The sequence below is a fragment of the Manis pentadactyla genome, chromosome 1, assembly GCF_030020395.1.
Source record: "Manis pentadactyla isolate mManPen7 chromosome 1, mManPen7.hap1, whole genome shotgun sequence".
Lineage (NCBI taxonomy): Eukaryota > Metazoa > Chordata > Mammalia > Pholidota > Manidae > Manis > Manis pentadactyla.
The window spans coordinates 8354839-8373336 of NC_080019.1; the positions used below are offsets into that span (position 1 = coordinate 8354839).

Genomic DNA, 18498 nt, shown 5'->3' on the forward strand with positions numbered 1-18498 from the left:
CATTTCTGTGTCGTTCTGACTCCCAGGTATGCCAAGGGACCCCCCCCCACCCGGTCATTGCGATGGTCCAGGGAATGGTCGTTTTGTCCGTGCTACGTTTTCTTCTCCAGCACACTTCTCTCCATCTCACCCTCATCCTCCCTGATGCTTTTTAACTTACGTGGAATGGGCGGAGGGGCGCAGGTGTGCAGTGAAAGATTAGCGTTCAGTAGGGCAGGGGAACTGTTCTCCCTGGAGCCCCGGGGAGAGGGGCGCCCAGCTGTGCACGCTGGCAGGGGTGTCCGCTTGCAGAGGCGCCATCCCCCAGCTCTTAGCCCCCGGGCAGCACCCGGGTACATCCGTCAGGAGCCGCACGGCCTTGACTGGGGGCTCTGCCCCGCGGCCCCCACCCCGAGGCCCCCCCGCCGGGGTCTGGGCTGCCAGCCCCCCCCCCCCACCCGCCCCTCCGCACCCTTTCCCGCGCCGGCTTCCAGAAAGCTCCCGGTGATCCCGCAGCATTCTTTGGGCCTGAGTCATGCAGGTTTGCAGCCAGCCCCCAAGGGGGTGTGTACGAGGCCGAGCTCTATAAATACGGGCGCCTCACCGTGCTCACCAGGCTGCGTAGCCGGGAGGAGCGCACGGCGCGGCCGCTGCTAACCGGTGAGATGTCCCCGCCTCTCCTCTCCGGCGCACGGCCCCACCGGCGCCGAGGGTCGGGCTGGGTGGCCGCCCGGCAAGGAGAGGACATCGCTGGTAGTCACGGGGTTGTCAGAGCTGCGCTTTGGATGGAGTCGGAGGGGCCAGGGAAGGGGGGTGGCCCAGGGCCCTGCACCGGGCAGCCGGGCGGGAGGCCGGATTGCGGGGGGCGCTGCGCCCAGGAGCCTTTGTACTCTTTAGCTCCAACCACAATTCTGTGGGCGTTAATAAGACAGGTGTAACGATCTTCCTTTTGCAAAGATGGGGAAACAGACTTGGAAAGAGGCAGATGCCCATTGCCGACGTCCCAGCCTAGTGAATGGCTGAGCTGGCCTTCTTGCAGCATCTACCCGGTAAACGTGCTGCTGATCTCCAAGGGTGGTTGTTTGCGCGCATGAGTCATCTTGTTTGGTTTGCTCCTGAATTCGCTAGTTCTCTTGGCTACTGTGTTTGTGAGTATGATGTCTGGATATAAGTGTATGTTGTAACCACTGAAATCCTGCGCTTTCTGTTTCCTACTGCACTGCAGTCCATCAGAGAAAGTCACGCGACCTCCATCAGACCTCCGACATCTGATCCAACTCACTCATCCTATAGATGATCATCTGAGGCCTGGAGAGGTTTAGGACCCTCTGCCAAGATAAACAGCAAATAGCTGTCGGCATTGGGATTAGAATAGAAACCTTGACCTTCCAGAATTTCTGGACCTAAAAAAAAAAAAAAAAAGAGGCTTATTATTACTACTTTTTTTAAAGAAAGAGGCTAGGAATCTAAGAGTAAGCAGATACTATAAAAGGGTGCTCATTATAATAGTGGGAAATTACAGACAATTTAAAGGCCCAAACTTGTGGTATGGCAAAATAGAGAACGTTAAAAAAATGTGCTCTTATACAGTCATCGAAATGTGCTTTTAAAGAGTATTTGAAGACAGTGGATGTAAAGGATCTGAGTGTATATAGGTACATAGAAAATAGATGGCAATATACCCCAGTGCTAATATTTACCTCTGTATCTTGTGAATTGCTGGTGAATTATTTTCTCATTTTCCTTTTTGGTTTAGTTTCTACATTTGGGGAGGCAGGTAGGAGCTTGGCTCGGGCTTTAAAAACCCTGCTGCTGACGAGGTTAGTGGCTTGTCCAGTCAGAGCTGTTGGCAGCCAGGTGCCCAGGCCAGGAGATGAGAGGGGAGGAGTCGGTGCAAACGGAGAGCAGTCGGGCCCCGCAGTGGCTGTTCTATTGTTGGCCTTGGACCAGCCGCATGGACGTCACTGGCAAGCTTGTGAGAAAAGCAGAGTCTGAATCAGAGGTAGCATCATATCAAGACCCCCAGCTGATCCGAAGGTGCTTTGAAGTAGCTGATCATTGCGCTGAGGCAAAGCCGCACAGTCAGGGTGGGACCACAGGGGGCCTCTGTGTGCCCGTCAGGTCCTCTGTCCTCCTCCAAGCATGCCATCTTCTGCATCCCCAGTAGATGTTGCCAATGCCCACGCTTGCTCCTCAGTCCAGTTTTGAAGTAGTCAGAATTTATCATGATTGTGGAAGACCCCTGTGTTTACAGAACCCATTCATACCCCTGAGGTCCATGTCAGCGCCACTTTACAGGTGAAGAAACAGGCTCAGAGATTTGAGTGACTTGGTGTCAAGGGAAGGACGCTGGCTGGGGGTTGGGAGGGCTGGGTGCTCATCCCAGGGATGCCCCAGCACGCTGCATGCTTGGGGAGCCCAACCTGACTCTGGGTTTGTCCTCCCCTCTGAGGTGGAGAGGTTGGGCAGGAGGCTGATCTGTTCTCCAGCTCTGGGACTGAAGGCTCCTCGGGGCCCCAGGGCCCCCCGTGGGAGACCTGCTACTGGCTGCTGCCTTTCCAGACTCCTCATCCAGAGCTCTTGCCTTTGGCCTCCCTGCCTCCCTTTCCCCCACCGGACCCCACGCCCCGTCTTCTGGTCTGACCGAACCTATTTCAGAGGCTGCTGTATGGACTTCTCACAAGCACGCAGGGACCTCTCTGGGAGAGTTGCTCCTTCCGGGCTCTATGCCTCTGGCGTGACAAGGCTCTGTCCCTGCTCGAGGCATGTCAGGCCTCAGTGAGCAGCCAGGGCACAGCCCGGGGTGCCTTCTGGCTCAGCCACCCACCCCGCCTGTGGGGAGGCGGTGCTCCTCTCCCACGCTGCTCCTTTGCTCCGTGTGGCTGATTCGGGGACCACAGCTCGGCTGCCTCACTGACGGCTTTTCAGGAGAGGCTGGCTTTATGGCTGTTCCACCAATGCCCAGACGGGCCTGCTGCGCTGAGCGCAGTTTGGGATGTACATAATTTCCGGAAGGGGGACCCCACCTCCTGGCTTTGTTTCGGGAAATGGGTGAGTCAGATAAGCAGCTGGTGGGGTGAGGGTGGGGGGGAGGTCGCAGGGGCGGGCTTTCTGTTTTATGCAACTTTAGCTTCTGGGAAAGGGTCCATTGTGTAAGACTGGGCTGGTCCGGGCTCAGGGCAGCTGGCCGAGTGGTGGCAGGACACGCTGCTGTGGGTTGAGGGAATGGGCCATGTGAAAGGGACCTGGCAGAACAGAGGGGCACGTCCTCCGGAGGGACTTCTCCTGGGGACACATGGGGCCCAGTACGTTGCCTAGCCCCCTCCTCCCTGAAGACCATTGCCTTCCTCTCCTGGCTTTTCTCTTTAGTTATACCCCAACCCATGCAACCTGGCTTCAAGTTTCATGCTAGGGATGGCAAATGGATTGGTTTTCCTGTGCTGATCCAGTGATTGCTGTCACTGCCTCAGTCCCTTGAGAAGCAGTTTTAGATGGTGTTGAGGCTCCGTGAGGAAAAAGGCTGATTGATTGGTAATGCCTGCTGTGGCCAGAATTAGTGAGGCATGCACAGGGGGGCTGTGGGCCCTGGGGATGCCCTCCCCACCTTAGGATGAGAACAGGAGTGATCCAAGAGAGATATTTGCAGGGTTTGTTTGAATAGAGCAGGTGTCATCAGACAGACGCCCTTTCTGGACGCAGACAGCACGCACACCCAGCTCTGGCGTGTTCAGCTGTTATGGGGGATGAGGAGGAAGAGGGCTTGGACCCGAGCCCCGTGGCTCTGACTCCAGATTCGTCATTTCTTCTGAATTAAGCTGCTGTGGTAGGGATCCTCCCTGTCTCGCCACCTCCACTTTGTTTTGAAGGTGTCCAGTGGCAAGTTTGACCCTTTCTCCCAATTTCCCCTGGGAAAAAAACGCAGTGATGCCAGCCGAGGGCAGAGCCTCCGCAGGAGCCAGAGCTGCCGCAGTGGCAGCCTGGGCCGGAAACCAGCGGGCTGGCTGACTGTTACCATGACAGTCTCCTGTTCTCTGCAAACAGAGGCGTGCTAGGATTCCAGAGTTGGAGAAGGAGGCAAGATGAAGGCTCTGCTCCTGCTGGTGGGGCTGCTGCTGACCTGGGAGAACGGACGGACGCTGGGGGACACCACGTCAGGCAAGGAGCTGCAGGGTAAGCCGCCCACGTGCCCCATGCGCACTTCCTCTCTGCAGGCCCCACACGTTGAAGACCACTCACCACCTGCATGGGACCTGATGAGCTCCTCCTGGACCCCTCCCCAGCCTCCTCTCCCGGCCTCCCGGCCTCCCAGCCTGGGGTCTCTGTGATCAGAGTGACTTCTCAGCATTTTCAGGTGTACCCCAAGCCGTTTCTGGCGGCTGCATCCCGCCGCTGTCCCTGTCCCAGGCCTCTCAGCCTGACATCCACACCCTGGTGGAGGTCTGTGAAGCCTGGACACCTCCCATTTTGGAGTTTCCACAGACTTACTACCTGTATCCTGCAGCTTTGCACCTAGAAAACCAATGCTTCGTGTTCAGGAGAGGGGAACAGTCATTCAGCTGAGGGCTTGCCATCTGCCAGAGCCCAGCCGGCGGGCCCTCTTCTGCCAGGCTCTCCTGAGGATTGTCCCCGCTCTGCGTTACTCTTGCCCTGCTCACCAACCAGTTCTCTGGGGCAGTAGTTAAAAAAACAGGCTTTGAGCTCAGACCTGCATGTGAGTCTGTCTCTCCCCCTCCCTAGCTGTACAACTCCGGCCACGCATCCCCCCACTGCGCTACGGTGCAGTGGGGATGGTGCTGGGATAAAGTGTTGAATAAAAGGCACGGGAAGCGTCCGGCTCAGTGCTTGGCCCAGGACAAGCACCAGAGAAGTGTATTTCAGGGACACTGTCTCATTACATTTGTCACACGGTGCTGGGTCTTGATCACAGTCATCTTGAAGAATGGGGCTATTAATTCATCTTTGTTTCCCTGTCACCAGATATTGTACATTTGAACAAAGAAGTTGTTCAAATGTTTGTTTAAACCAGGTTCTGGAAAGGCTTGCATCCAAAATAATAATGTATATTTTGATGCTTAAATGCTTGCACTTCCGAGATTTTTTTTTTTCCTTGGAAATGTCCTTTTGCAGCTGGGCAGGCTTGTTCTCCAGAGCTGGGGTGTGCCCTCTCCATGGTTTGCATTTCTCAGCAGCGGGGTGTAGTGGGTTCTTGTACGCAATGAGACCTGCAAAGGGAACGTGTGTCAGGCAAAGCTGGGGCTCAAGGGTTGCCCGCCAGGGTGCTTCCAGCTTCCACAGCCCCCAGACAAACTGGCCTTTCTGGCCATTCTCGCTAGCTAGCATTCCAGGACTGTATGCCCAGCACTGCCTCTTCCTTTTGTCTCATTCTACCTCCCTGTACTTCTCTTGCAGAAATGTCCATCCAGGGAAGTAAGTACGTTAACAAGGAAATTAAAAATGCCCTCAAGGAGGTGAAACAGATAAAGTCCCTAATAGAACAAACAAATGAAGAGCGCAAGTCACTGCTGGACAGCCTGGAGGAAGCCAAGAAGAAGAAAGAGGTGAGGAGAAGCCGGGTGACCCCGCCCCGCCTTGGCTGGCGGGGAGGGGGCGACCATCACTGCCAGGGCCCTGCTCCATGGCTGTGGCCACCCATAGTCCTTCCAGGGCTGTGTCAGCTGATGCGGGGGATGCTGTTAAGAAATAAGAGAAGGTTTATTTGCTTTTGAAAGCTTCAAAGGAGGGAATCTTGGGTCTGGCTTTGTTACAAGGCTGGCCCAGGGCCTGAGGCCCAGATTCACTTAAACAGATTTTTCTAAACCCTGACTATGTGCAAGCCCCAAGGTGGGCTTTGGATAGGGTCTCCCGTAGGTGAGGAGGCGGATGGCGCCCTGCCCTCAGGAAGTGTCTAGTAGGGGTGATCCCTTTGGGGTTAGGGCAAGCACACACTTTATTGCTCCATGTTACTCTAGAATTCTGGAGTACTTCATACAGACACACCCAAGTTGGGTGCCTTAGCCTGTGCTTAATGATTCAACAAAGCTAAAACATAAAAAACAACAAAGCTAAAATTCAATAAACAACTTATTTAAAAAATCAATAGTTTCCTTAAAGGTATCCTAAAAACCTACTCCCATTGCCACCCTAATGAAAAGGATGCTAAAATGGGGCCATCTGCCACCTTCATGATTCAGAATGCATAGTGAAAGCATTTTAAAGGCCCTGACAAGTTCTGCAGTAAAGAAAGTCAAGTTACTTCATTACTTCATTTAACCCAGTGTTTTCCACATCAAATTGACTGGGGAATCCTGTTTTTTTTTTTTTTAAGAATCAAGCATTTGCATTTTTAATGTGAAAAATTCTTACTATATTTAAAACTTACTAACTTACAACAACCCTTGTAATGCTGTACTTATCTCCCCTTTTTATGTCCCAAAATTCGCTTCTCTTCTAGTTTTGAGAGTGTAGTTGATTCCAGTATTTTTTTTTCTTTTGCCATAAATGAACATTCTAACAAGTATGTATAGGCTTATGGATTTTTCCTTTATTGCAGGAATTCACTGGGATAGGTGCTTATAATGACTGGGTCACATGACATGGAGTATTAGAGTTTTCCTAGTTGTTGGGACTTTGATTTCAAAACTTGCCTATTGCCATGTGTGCCAGCAACCATGGTTGCAATAGAAAAATGAGATTGAGGGAGCCTCTGGAAGCCTTGGAAAATGACATTTAGACATCAGAGCTGAGAATAAAAACCAAGGTGTAAGTGAGGAAAATGCAGGGGTAAAGACTAAGTGCAGTCAGAGAAAGATACCTGCATGCATTCTGATGGCCAGGAAGACTGGAAGAGAGGGATAGCTGGGTCTTGAAGATGAGAGGGCTTAAAGCTAGATGGGAGGGAATTCCATGGAGGCCAATAAGGGAACGGGTGGGCCAGAGCAGGGGTGGAAATGAGCAACTGTGTGAGCAGACGTGGGAAGATGGTGGAAGACCAGGCCCCTCGTGCATGGACAGGGTGAGGCCTGTGGCTGTTGTGTGACTAACCTGGCCTTGTGTGCTCCCGTAGGATGCTCTGAACGATACCAAGGACTCTGAAATGAAGCTGAAGGCATCCCAGGGGGTGTGCAATGACACCATGATGGCCCTCTGGGAGGAGTGCAAGCCCTGCCTGAAGCAGACCTGCATGAAGTTTTACGCACGTGTCTGCAGAAGTGGCTCTGGGCTCGTTGGCCACCAGGTGAGACAGGGAGACACTCCTTGAGACAGCCTAGGCTCTGAGTGGGGAAAGAGCAGACGTGAGTCTCTGAAATACGCATCTTTGTTCTGCACCCAGTTCCAGTGCAAAGGGGGCTTCCCACACCAAAAAATTCTGGCGCCAGCTGGGTGTCCTACAGTTCAACTCAATTCTGACCCTGTCTGCTGGAGATAGTGTCCAGTCCCAAGGTTAAGTGCTCAGTCCTACAAGACTGCCCACCCCCAACTTCAAGTCCAGGGGTTGTTATCTGTGCTTTTGAACCCCTGGCTACAGATTGGTGGCTTCCACAACCCCTTCTTTGGGTTCAATTAATTTGCTAAAGCAGCTCACAGAAATTGTAGAAACATTTTAATTACTAGAACACTAATTTATCATAAAAGGGTGTAATCCAGGAGTGGCTAGGTTGGGGAGACACATGCTTAGGATGAGGGATGGGGAAGGGGTGGGGAGCTTCATTGCTCTTGCCAAGCACACCACTCCTGCATGTCCCTATGTCCCAGAAGCTCCCATTACTAGGCTTGATTGGCTAAATCATTGGCCATTAGTAAATGATTCAACCTCTTGTCTCTCAGCCTCCCCTGGAAATCACAGGGAAGGACTTAGAGTTCCAACACTCTGATGGTGGTTGGTTCCCTTGGCAACAAGCCCCCAATCTTAGGTGCTTTCCAAATGTCAGCTCAGTAACAACAAAAGACATCTTTATTACTCTCATCAGGAAATTCCAGGGGTTTTAAGAACTGTTTGTCAGGAACAAGACAAGACCAAACATGTCTTTTATTAGAAATCACAGTATCAGAATTTAATTTCACATGCCAGATTCAACTGATTAGTTCTGGCTGCATTTGGGCTCAGAGGTGCCATGATCAATTGGTAATGTCTGCCATGAGTGCACAAACTTAGAGTCATAAAAACACCTGTGCCAGGTATTTGCCACCTCTTACAAGACTCTCATCAGCAATAATTAGCTGGACAACGTAACAAATGGCTTTGTGGTCTGGCAGAACCCTGTGTCCCCTTGGGCAGAAGGAATTCAGAATTGTTCACACATTAAAATTGACCTGTCCAGCCCTGCAGGCCTTGTTCTGTTGGGACTCATGCACTTGGAGACCAAAGGCTCATCATTTGGCTCCTGGCTGAGCAGGGGTGGGGAGGGACCCAGCAGTGGTCAAAGGGGAAGGCAGACTAGCTCAAGTGATGGGCCTTGTGAAACTCTTTGTGTCACAGGTCTTCCTAAACTCTCCCGTTGGGGTGGGTGACATGAAAGGGTGTTGGCCTGAGTTCACAGAGACTGGGGAGCCTTGGGTCATGTGCTAGGTGAATCTGAGGACACCAGGGTGCAGTGAGGGGCCATGCCTGGCCCGTCTCCACAGGAGGGAGGGGCAGGAGCCTGGAGCCTTAGCGAGCTTCTGCCAACTGTTCTCTGCTCCGCCTGCCCCAGCTCGAGGAGTTCCTGAACCAGAGCTCCCCCTTCTACTTCTGGGTCAACGGGGACCGCATCGACTCCCTGGTGGAGAATGACCGGCAGCAGACCCACGCGCTGGACCTCATGCAGGACAGCTTCGACCACGCATCCAGGATTATGGACGAGCTTTTCCAGGACAGATTCTTCACCCGGGAGCTCCAGGACACTTACCACTACCCGTTCTTCTTCTCATCCCCAAGGAGGTCTTTCTACTTTAATCCCAAGTCCCGCTTCGCCCGGAGCATAATGCGTTTCCCTGTGTACGAGCCGCCACGCTTCCAGGACATGTTCCAGCCCTTCTTTGACATGATACACCAGGCTCAGCAGGCCATGGATGTCCACCTCCATAGGGAGCCCTACCAGTTCCCAGGAGGTCAGAAAGAGGTCTCATTCTTCCTACAAAGGGATGGGGACCACCCGTTTCTTGGGAAGCCCATTGGATGCTAAGAACCATGCCAGGGGCTTGGTGTGTGTCATCTCATGTCACCCCAGCAAACCTGTGAGGGTGGTATTATCCCCATTTAAGGAGGAGAAAACATGACAGAGAGGTAAAGGAGTGTGTCCAAGGTTTCACAGCCGACCAAGTGGCACCCAGTCAAGTCTCACCCTGTAGGACTTGGACCCCTTTCAGCAACTGGTGGGCATGACTTTGACTCTTTAGAGTATCAGACCCTCTTGTCTTGGGAACTCAGGTGGCTTTATGTGGATGCTGTGCATATATATTGGCAACAAATTATACAATCAGTCCATAGTACAGTTAAGAAGGCTGCTCATGGCTGTAACCTTAGGGCCTGGTAGAATGTGGGCACATAATGAATATTTTTTTTGAATGAATGAAGTCTAGTAGGGATATGAAAAGCCAATACTTTGGGAAGTGATTCCTTCATTGAACCAGTAGATATTTGTTGGTCAACACCATCCCCTAAATGCAACAGTTTGGCACCAGGGTTTCGCTTAAAATGGATTGGAAATCTAGAAGGTTTGAATTGAACAAGCATCTGTGATATATTCGTAGTGGGGGAGCCCTGTGTTAGAAGGAGGCTCAAAGGAGCACCTCATTCCTGCCTTCAAAGGGTTTGCTGATCAAGTAGGGAGAGAAATGAGCCAGATAAAATGCAGAGTGAAACAGGTTAGGATGCCAAAGAAAAGTGCAAATGGTGGAGGGAGTGTGGAACAGAGAGCCCTCATCACGTGGAGAGGGTGGAGGGGGGCGTGCCAGGCTGGGGGTACCTGGGAGGCACCTCCTGTTGCCTCCGTGAGGAGCCCTCATCAGAGGCCTGTGTCTGTAGGCAAACAACTGGTTCTACCTGCCCTGCCCACAGAATCATCTCCAAGGTCCAAACAGTGCGGAAGCGGTCAGAAATCGTGGTGGCTCATGAAGGCACTGCTCTGTATAGTTCCTTAGCCTGACTCCCCCTCCCTCGTGTGTCCCCAGAAGACAATCACAATCGCTCCGTGTGCAAGGAGATCCGCCACAACTCCACGGGATGCCTGAAGATGAAGGACCAGTGCGACAAGTGCCAGGAGATCTTGTCAGTGGGTGAGTCTGGGAGCCCTGGGTCCCTGGTCCCTTCCCGGGGTCAGACAGGTGGCACTTCGAACTGAGCTTCTGCTGCTTGCTAACTGTGGCCCGCTCTGCCTGGGCCCCTCATCTACAAGCGAGGGTTAAGATGTAAGGCTGTCCCTGAAGTGGGGAGATAGTACACAAGGCCAGCACGTGGCCTGCAGGCAGGCAGAGGGAGGGCCCTCTGTGCTTGTTTAAAAGGCCATCAGCCTTTGATTTCCCCTACTTACTCTTTTCCCAATGGCCAAGCACAGTAGATAGATATCCTCATTTTTCCCTGCAGGTGATGAAATTTAAATGGTATGTGTGCTGTCCAACATTCGGTTACTGCATGCCAGGCACTGTTCTAGACACTTTGCAAACATCTACTTATTTTGCTGGTAAGACTCCCAAGTGGGGTCCAGTTACTGGTCTACCTCACAGAGGTGGAGAGTCGGCTGTGGACAGGTCAGGTGACTTCCCAAGGTCACGGACATCTCTGTGTTGGGGAGCTGGATGCTGGGGATGTGCTCTTAACTACAGTTTTGCCTTCTCTCCCCCAGAACACGAGGGCTGCTGGGAGTTTCCCAACAAATGCTCTCTTAGGCCAGCCGGTCCTTGAGGCAAAAGAAATACTGCCCTTCAGCTCTTTCCCTACATTTTATCTGATCTAGTCATTGACTAGTCTCTTAATACTTTGAGGTAACAGCCATAAAGGCATCTAGAGTAGTTCCTGGGCCCCAAGAGTCTGTGCTCAGAAAGAGTCCAGTGTTCCCCTTGTACAGTGGATCGACCTTGTGGCTTTGCTTTCTCAGTATGCTTGGGTTTGCCAGGGCAGGCCTCAGAGTCTAGTTCAATATCCCCAGTCTCATTCCTGTAATTTTAGAAGCCACTGCAAAAGGAATACAAGTGCTGTGAGAGGCTGATGTGTGACATGTTGATTAGGACCCCACGAAGCCTCTTGGGCTTTTCCCATAAAATATCACAGTTAGAAGAGCCGTAATTACCTACTGCCTCCGCAAGATGAGGGCCGGAGGATGAGGTGTGCAGACGCCCAGGCTCGGACTGGCAGCCCATTCACTGATCACAGCTACCTAACAGCCGCCTTCTTTTCTGCACTGAGGAAGACTTACAACCTCCTCTTTAAGGTGCTTGCATCCATATGAGCATGTGCTGCCCACGAACCCTAGGCCAGGGCTTCTCAAACTTGGCACTACTGACATTTTCGGCCAGACCATTCTGCATCGTGGGGGGCCGTGCACTGCAGCGTGGTCCCCAGTTGAGATCCACTGCTTTAGACTATATCTCAGTTCTCAACGGCTTTTCTGATTTTTTAAATTATTCGCTGCTGAGAGAGGTAAGGTTATTATTCATTGTATATCTTTTTCAACCTGGCTTCTTATAAGTTACTCTATTTCTTGCCCCACCTAACATTTTATTCTATTTTAATACAAATGATTACATTTAATACAGATGATTTTAGTATGATCATTTAATTTAAATGATCACCATTCTCAGAGTGCAAAGATCTCCTTTCCCTGACTTGCTTGGGTTTGATAACACCCGCCTTGGGGTATTTTTTGAAAGATTTAGGGAGAGAAAAACAGTAGTTTCTAAAGAGACAGTGGGGAGTTTCCAGCTCTTATCAATCTGACAAGCTGTGGTGGGCAGTCAGGGACCTAAAGGAATGAACACTATCTCCCGTGCTGTCCTGGCGAGCGTGGTGACCAGCCACAGTGGACAGGCAGATAGGCCGGGGCCCCCAGCCTCCAGGCTGCTGTGCTTGAGGCCCAGGGGTCCTGGCTAGCTCTGCTACACATGTGTTCTTGGGGCCAGAATTTCCCACTCTGCAGACGTGCTCAAAAGATAAGCTGGGAGAGTTTTCCAGAGACTCAGTCTCAGGAGAAGCTTAGGAGGTAAAGTCCTGGGTGCAATCCTAGCCTCAGGAATGGTTCGCCCCATGACGCTAGGTGAGTGGTTTATGCTGTGGCCCTCCAGTTCATTACTGGTAATCCTGAAGTCTTAGAGATGATGCATCTCCAAAGCCCTTAGGAGAGGTGTGGTACACAGTGGGTGTCACACAAATGGCTGCTGTAAGTAAAATCCCAGAAAGGGTTCATGGGGTCTAGGGTAGCGAGAGGAGCTCCAGGTTTGAGCATAGACTGAGCTCAGCGCCTCGTAACAGGTGGGCAGCACTGCGCATCCCCAGTTTCCAAGGAGACAGGATCTCGGACCTAAAGATCCATCTGCGATGCCACTAAGCACACTGTTTAGTTCCGCCGCCATCGTTTTCCAGCACAAGGCTTTCTCGGTGAAGGGGACCTGTGAATTTACGTTCTGGAGCAAGTGCTGTATTTTTGTCTGAGTGACAAGAAATGGTTTGCGCATCAGCTGTGAGAATGGTTCGGCTTTGGGGCCTGGCTGTGTGACCTGATTTCCTTTCCTGTTGTCATGCTTTTTAGCTTTCCTTTCACATTTCTGCCTTGTTTTTTCTCGTGTCTGGGCAGACTGTTCGTCCAGCAACCCAGCCCAGGTCCAGCTGCGGCAGGAGCTCAACAACTCCCTGCAGATGGCCGAGCGGTTCTCCAAGCTGTATGACGAGCTGCTGCAGTCCTACCAGGAGAAGATGTTCAACACGTCCTCTCTGCTGAAGCAGCTCAACGAGCAGTTCAGCTGGGTGTCCCAGCTGGCCAACCTCACCCAGGGAGAAGAGCCGTTCCAGCTCCAGGTCACCATGGTGAGTCACGTCCTGAAGCTCGGGCCCCGCCATGTGGTCTGGCGGGGCTGTGGTCCTCCAGTGGGGGTGAAGGTATTACAGGGGCACTTAGGCTTTTGCTGAGGGCCATTTGGCCTATGCAGAAACTTGTCACATGGAAGCCTCATCACCTAGTGGGGCCAATTGCCGTGACCCTGTTTACAGATGAGGAAAGTGAGAGAGCTTCAGCGGCTGGCCCAAGCGAACAGGTGGCTCACCCGGGCATTTCAACCTGTTTGCCCGGCTGTGGGGCCTGTTCTTTTCCCTCGAGGCTGCCCTGCTGCCCGCACCTTTTACGATGGCCCATGAACTGGTGCATCACTCTCCACCAGCGATAGAAAGCTTCCCTCTAGCACTGGGCACTTTTTTTTTCTTCTTTCCCTGATTCCTTTCTACCACAGCCTGGCCAGTGGCTGCCCAAGGAAAACATGGTGGCTTGGAAAACAGTTCTTCCCTGTGGGGCTCCCCTGGGCTGGTCATTTGTGGATGGCATTTATACCTGCAGATAAGGTCTGAGTTAGGGCGTTTCTCCTCACCGAGTTACACAGATGTTGAGATTAGTAAAAAGGAAAGCGGCCAACTCTCCAGATTTGAGGCTGACTTTTGAAAAAATGAGTCTGCTTTGGCCCATGTGCCAGCTCTCCACTCACCTCTTGTCTTTCTAGGTGAGCTCCCACACTTCTGACCCCAGCATCCCCTCTGGCCTCACTAAGGTGATGGTGAAGCTCTTTAATTCCAACCCTATCACTGTGACGGTCCCAGAAGTGGTCCCCAGGAACAATCCTAAATTTATGGAGACCGTGGCAGAGAAAGCTCTGCAGGAGTATCGCCAAAATCACTGGTGAGTCTGTGCCCTGGGTGTGGGCCTTCCAAGCCCATCCGGTCCTGGGATGTCAAGAACGGGCAGAGGACCAAGCCAGGGAGTGATGGCTCCTGCAGCCAGAGCCCCGGCAGGAGCCAGGAAATTATGGGTCGTTTTGATTTTCCCTGTGGATGGTGTTTTTTCTTGGTTGTTAAGAATGTGAATGTTGGTTGTCTGCCTCTTGGTGAATTATCAAGGCCTCACCACCCACCCTTTTTTTTCAGGGAGGAGTGAAATGTGAATGGTAGTTTTCCACCTATGGGGGCGTCTGACTCCAGTTGCCCCAAGATGAGCCACGTGCCCTAGAGGCAGCTCTGCATGCCCCCGAGTGACCAGCCCTGAGGCCATCCTGACCCCCACCCAGCCTTTCTTCCTGCAGGACTCTGCACCCTAATTTCCCCCGCATGCCACTAACTCAATAAAACTGCATCATAATCTGAATGCCCTGGACAGTCCTCTTTCTGTGCTGCGGTTTTCAAGCTCCCACATGCCTTCATGTTGATATAGAAAAAGAAAAAAGAAAAAAAAAAAAGCAATGGCTGATGGTGTAGGAAGAATCATACAGTTGATAATGAGAATAATGTGACAATGAAGTTGCCCCACGAAGGATTTCTTGCTTTCAGGAAGGGAAACGTGTTCTTAATGCCGACTAAAAGAAATTTCTGAGAAGTGAATTCTTATCGTTCCATTATAAGACTGTTGACTATTCTGATTGGGGTGAGGGGATTCTCCTGAGGGGATACATTGAAGATCAGGTAATACTAAGGCATACTGCATACTTTAATACATAATTGATATTTTCTTTATGGAAACTATTAAACCCAAAAGACAAAATAAGGCAATTTTCTATTTAGTTGTAAGAGCTCGGAACCCCTGTGGCACCTTCTTGACTGTGGCATTGTTTGTCCACTGTCAATCCATACAACCTCTCTATCTTTACTTCAATCACAGGAATTTCTCCTCTGCTTGGGTTCTTCCTGATGATGAATACACCACGTTCTGAAACTTGGCTGGGCTGCAGTACCCTGTGCTGCCAGCAGGTGGCCCTAACCATGGTACTTAGCTCAACATTGCCGTTAAGTCTTTCCATTTATGAATATTCTCTCACTATAGAATTCTGTTCATTAAATATACTTCAATTGGAAAAAAAAAACTGGATGCATCCCAGGTTTGTAGCTAAGTCCCACATGTAAATTAAGGGCTTAGAATATTCTAGGTCATAGACCCTTTTCTCTCTCCTTAAATTTGTAAGCATCTCTTCCACACAAAGAACAAACTCTAAGCCTTCGCTTCTGTCCGAAGAAGCTAGTATTTTAGTTTTGCCATCAAGGAAATTTGGAGCAAAGTTAGTAGGATACATTTAATGATAACACATTAATAAGGGTTTTGGGTTCAGAAGGCATTTGCTAAAATGACCATAATTATAACCTATATATTACAGTAATGTCACACATATTATGCTTCAAAAATTATTTTCTGTGTTCCATTATGTTGCTAATTCTGGCAGTCACTACCCAGCTGCTGCTTCTTGTTATGCAACCTGCTTTAAACTGTCCTAGACTCAAAGCCTTAAAAGACAGACTAAAGTTGACTCAGGTTCCCTCCATTCTCTTTCCCCCTTTGCACAGTGGCCTAGTTTGAGCATTCTTGGATATCCTTCCAAACCCCCACAGAAGTTCCCCAAAAAGAGTGAGGCAGGACATGAGCTCACCAAGGTGCAGGCATGAGATGTAGGTGATTCTGTCTGGGGACTGCGGATAATGAGCCCTGGGTTTCTGGCTTCTAGGATTCTTGTGGCAAAGTGGGAGCAGGGCTTGTTCTGAGCAAGAGGGCTTGGCAGATGCCTGGCAAGGGGGTGGTGCCAATCCTGCTGTTAGCCCCTGTGTTGACACTTAACAGCCCTCTGCCAGAAAACTGTAGTAAGATCTAATCTGATGCCTCCAAGGTGAAATGACACTGGACTTGTGCAGTGTGTAGCTTGCGCAACTGTAACCAGCAGCCCTGGGCCAACTGCTCCATATAATCCCACTAGGTTCCCCACAGTTACCCTTAAGGCAGCTTCATTACAAAGGCTTCCAGGAGGAGCCTTCCTTAGAGAAGTGTCACATGGCTGGCAAGGCCTAGATGGGAGAACTCCTAAGCCCTACTTGTGGCCCACAGATGCTAAGCAGGGGACCTCAGATGCCCATCTGCAGTGTTGTCTTTTCCTACATATATATACAAAAGTAGTAGTATAGTACACAGCAGTAATAGTAGGATAACTCCCAGACCCGATTCCAATGTGTGTAAATAAGTGGGAGGGGGCTCTTCCCAGACACCAAGCAGTTCTCGAACACCAGCAGGTTGTTTGAAGACACTGCCTTTCCTAACATGCTGTGTGACATTCGACAACTTCCTTTGTTTCTTTGAGCCTTGGTTTCCTCATCAAGAACTAAATTCTGATGCTCTCTGCCTGGAGACGGCACCAGATTCCCAGGTTAAGGGATCTGTCCTACAAGACTGCCCTCCACCCCACACTCCAGATGCCCGCAAACCCCAGGCGGTTCCTGTGCTTCTGACCCACCAGCTACAGATTGGAGTTTCCCACAACCTCCTCCTTAGGTTTGATTAATTTGCTAGAGCGGCTCACAGAACTCGGAAAAACACTTACATTTACCAATTTAATAAAAGATAACTGTAAAGAATACAAGTTAAGCCAGATGAGGAGACACACAGGGCAAGGTCCCAAATAAAGGAGCTTCTGTCCCCGTGGAGCTTGGGGCCTGGCTTGGGGGCACATGGAGGCATCTGGTTCCCCAAGCTTAGAAGCTTTCTCTGACTGAGAAGCAGGATCCCAGAGAGTGGTAAGCTCTTCTCATGGGTTTTTATGAGGGCTTCATTGCATAGTCATGATTGACTGAATTACTGGCCATTGGCTGATTCCACACCCCCGCCCCCACCCCCTGGGTCAGCCTCTGGGTCCCGCCCACGCAGGTGGCCAGGTTGATCCTGCCAGTTTAGGGTTATCCCCCTGCAGAGACGCTGACAGTAAAGTGAGGGGCAGTCGGTCTGTCTTGGGCCTTTAAATGCCCCACACCTTTGATTTGGGGAGGCTTTCTGGGCAGCAGTGTATCCTTCTGAGCTCACCTGGACCCCCTTCCTTTCTTGGTTCTGAACCTCCAGGCTGGAGGGAAGCAGCCCACAACTCAGCCACAACTCTCCATGTGGGGAGATTTGCAAGTTTCCTTCTGTCTGGAGACCTCTGACCCCACATTCAAATTTGAGAGCCGCTCCTGGCCCGACAGCCCTGAAGCCGTAGGAGGGTTTGGTCTCACCCTGGTGCAGGGAGATCCATCCCTCACCCTTACCTTGTTCCTTCCCAGACACTGTTGGCAGTCAAAGCCCACTCTCAGGGCACCAGGCTCTGGGCCTCAGCATCCACGATTTTCCAGGTCTCCTGAGAGGAGAGTTTGCCTCAGGGACCAAGCTGCTGGGGCTCCCTGGGGCTCCCTGGGGCTCAGGCACTTCGGGCGGCCCTGGGAGAGGGGAAGCCAGCCAGCTGGAGCCTGGAGTGGAATTAACAGCAGGGGAATCGAGGGAGGAGGGAGAAAGTGGGTCCACACTGGCGCTGCCCCAGGAGCCCAATTCATGGCCTCGGGACACACCACTTCCCAACAAAAGGACTCTGCAATGAGGACTTTTTTGGGAGGATGACCTTTAGGCACCAAAAGACCCCAAATCAAAGGAAGAGAAAATTATATTCATCAGAAGCCTAAACCAGAAAGGGCCTCTGGTTTCTCTGATAATTTAGAAAGTCAATTTTCAGAACATTCTCTTGTCCCAGCATTCCAGGAATGGACGTTTTACTGATTCTCAAAGTCTCAGACTTAAACCGTTGTGCTCTATGTCCCTAAATTTCTGTGCTTCTCCCACTGAAGTAGATGTGCGATGCCAGAGGATGACATGGCACTCCTTCCTTAGAGCAGAAATGTCATCAGATTTGGAAAATAAAAGATTCCTCAAAAGATTAAAACACAATTACATAAAGGACTAGAAATGCAAAAACCATAGATTTTAAAAATTAAATTCAAGCTCTTGAAGATATAGGCTGTGAGACATACTTCGGTAGCCTTTCCTAACATGCTGTGTGACATTGGACAACTTCCTTGGCCTCTCTGAGCCTTGGTTTTCTCATCTGTAAAACACGAGAGAGGTTGAACTCTGTGATTTCCAAAGCTTCAGGGTTTAGCTTGCTATACTTTTCATTAATTTCACCCATCAGTGTCTTTCCTTATATACCAGTCAGGGTCCTTTAAAGAAATAGATTCAATTTTTTTTTTTTACTTACTTCAAGAAATTGGCTCAGATGATTTCCCAAGCCTGAAATCTGTGAGGCAGCCCCCTAGGCTGGAAACTGAGTAAGGAGCTCTTGAGGTGGAGTTTATTCTTCTCCCAGAAACCTCAATTTTTGCTTTTAAGGCCTTTTACCTGATTGCACAAGGCCCACCCACATTGTCAAGGATCATTTCTTTCTTTTACTTGAAGTCAAATGTTTGTAGATATTAACCACATGTACATATATCTTCAGAGCCACACCAAATTAAATAACTCGGTCCTTGAATCTATAAGCTGGCATGTAAAACTAGCCACCAAGCCTTACAACACA

At 50.7% G+C, this 18498-nt stretch overlaps 1 protein-coding gene across 1 annotated transcript; it reads left to right on the plus strand.

Annotated features, from left to right (window-relative positions):
- Positions 1-500: 500 nt before the first annotated feature.
- On the plus strand, positions 501-14294 carry CLU (clusterin). Its single transcript, XM_036889123.2, has 9 exons — positions 501-639; positions 4021-4149; positions 5389-5537; positions 7043-7213; positions 8670-9066; positions 10129-10233; positions 12744-12973; positions 13657-13832; positions 14078-14294. Exons 2-9 carry the CDS (start codon positions 4059-4061, stop codon positions 14085-14087), a joined length of 1329 nt encoding a protein of 442 aa, XP_036745018.2. The 5' UTR covers positions 501-639; positions 4021-4058; the 3' UTR covers positions 14088-14294.
- The last annotated feature ends 4204 nt before the right edge of the window (positions 14295-18498 follow it).

Bases quoted from the DNA above. Each gene is read 5' to 3' on its own strand.
- CLU (XM_036889123.2), top strand. From the start codon at position 4,059: ATGAAGGCTCTGCTCCTGCTGGTGGGGCTGCTGCTGACCTGGGAGAAC. The intron at 5,538-7,042 runs GTGAGGAGAAGC...GTGCTCCCGTAG, and splicing joins AAGCCAAGAAGAAGAAAGAG to GATGCTCTGAACGATACCAA. The intron at 7,214-8,669 runs GTGAGACAGGGA...CGCCTGCCCCAG, and splicing joins CTGGGCTCGTTGGCCACCAG to CTCGAGGAGTTCCTGAACCA.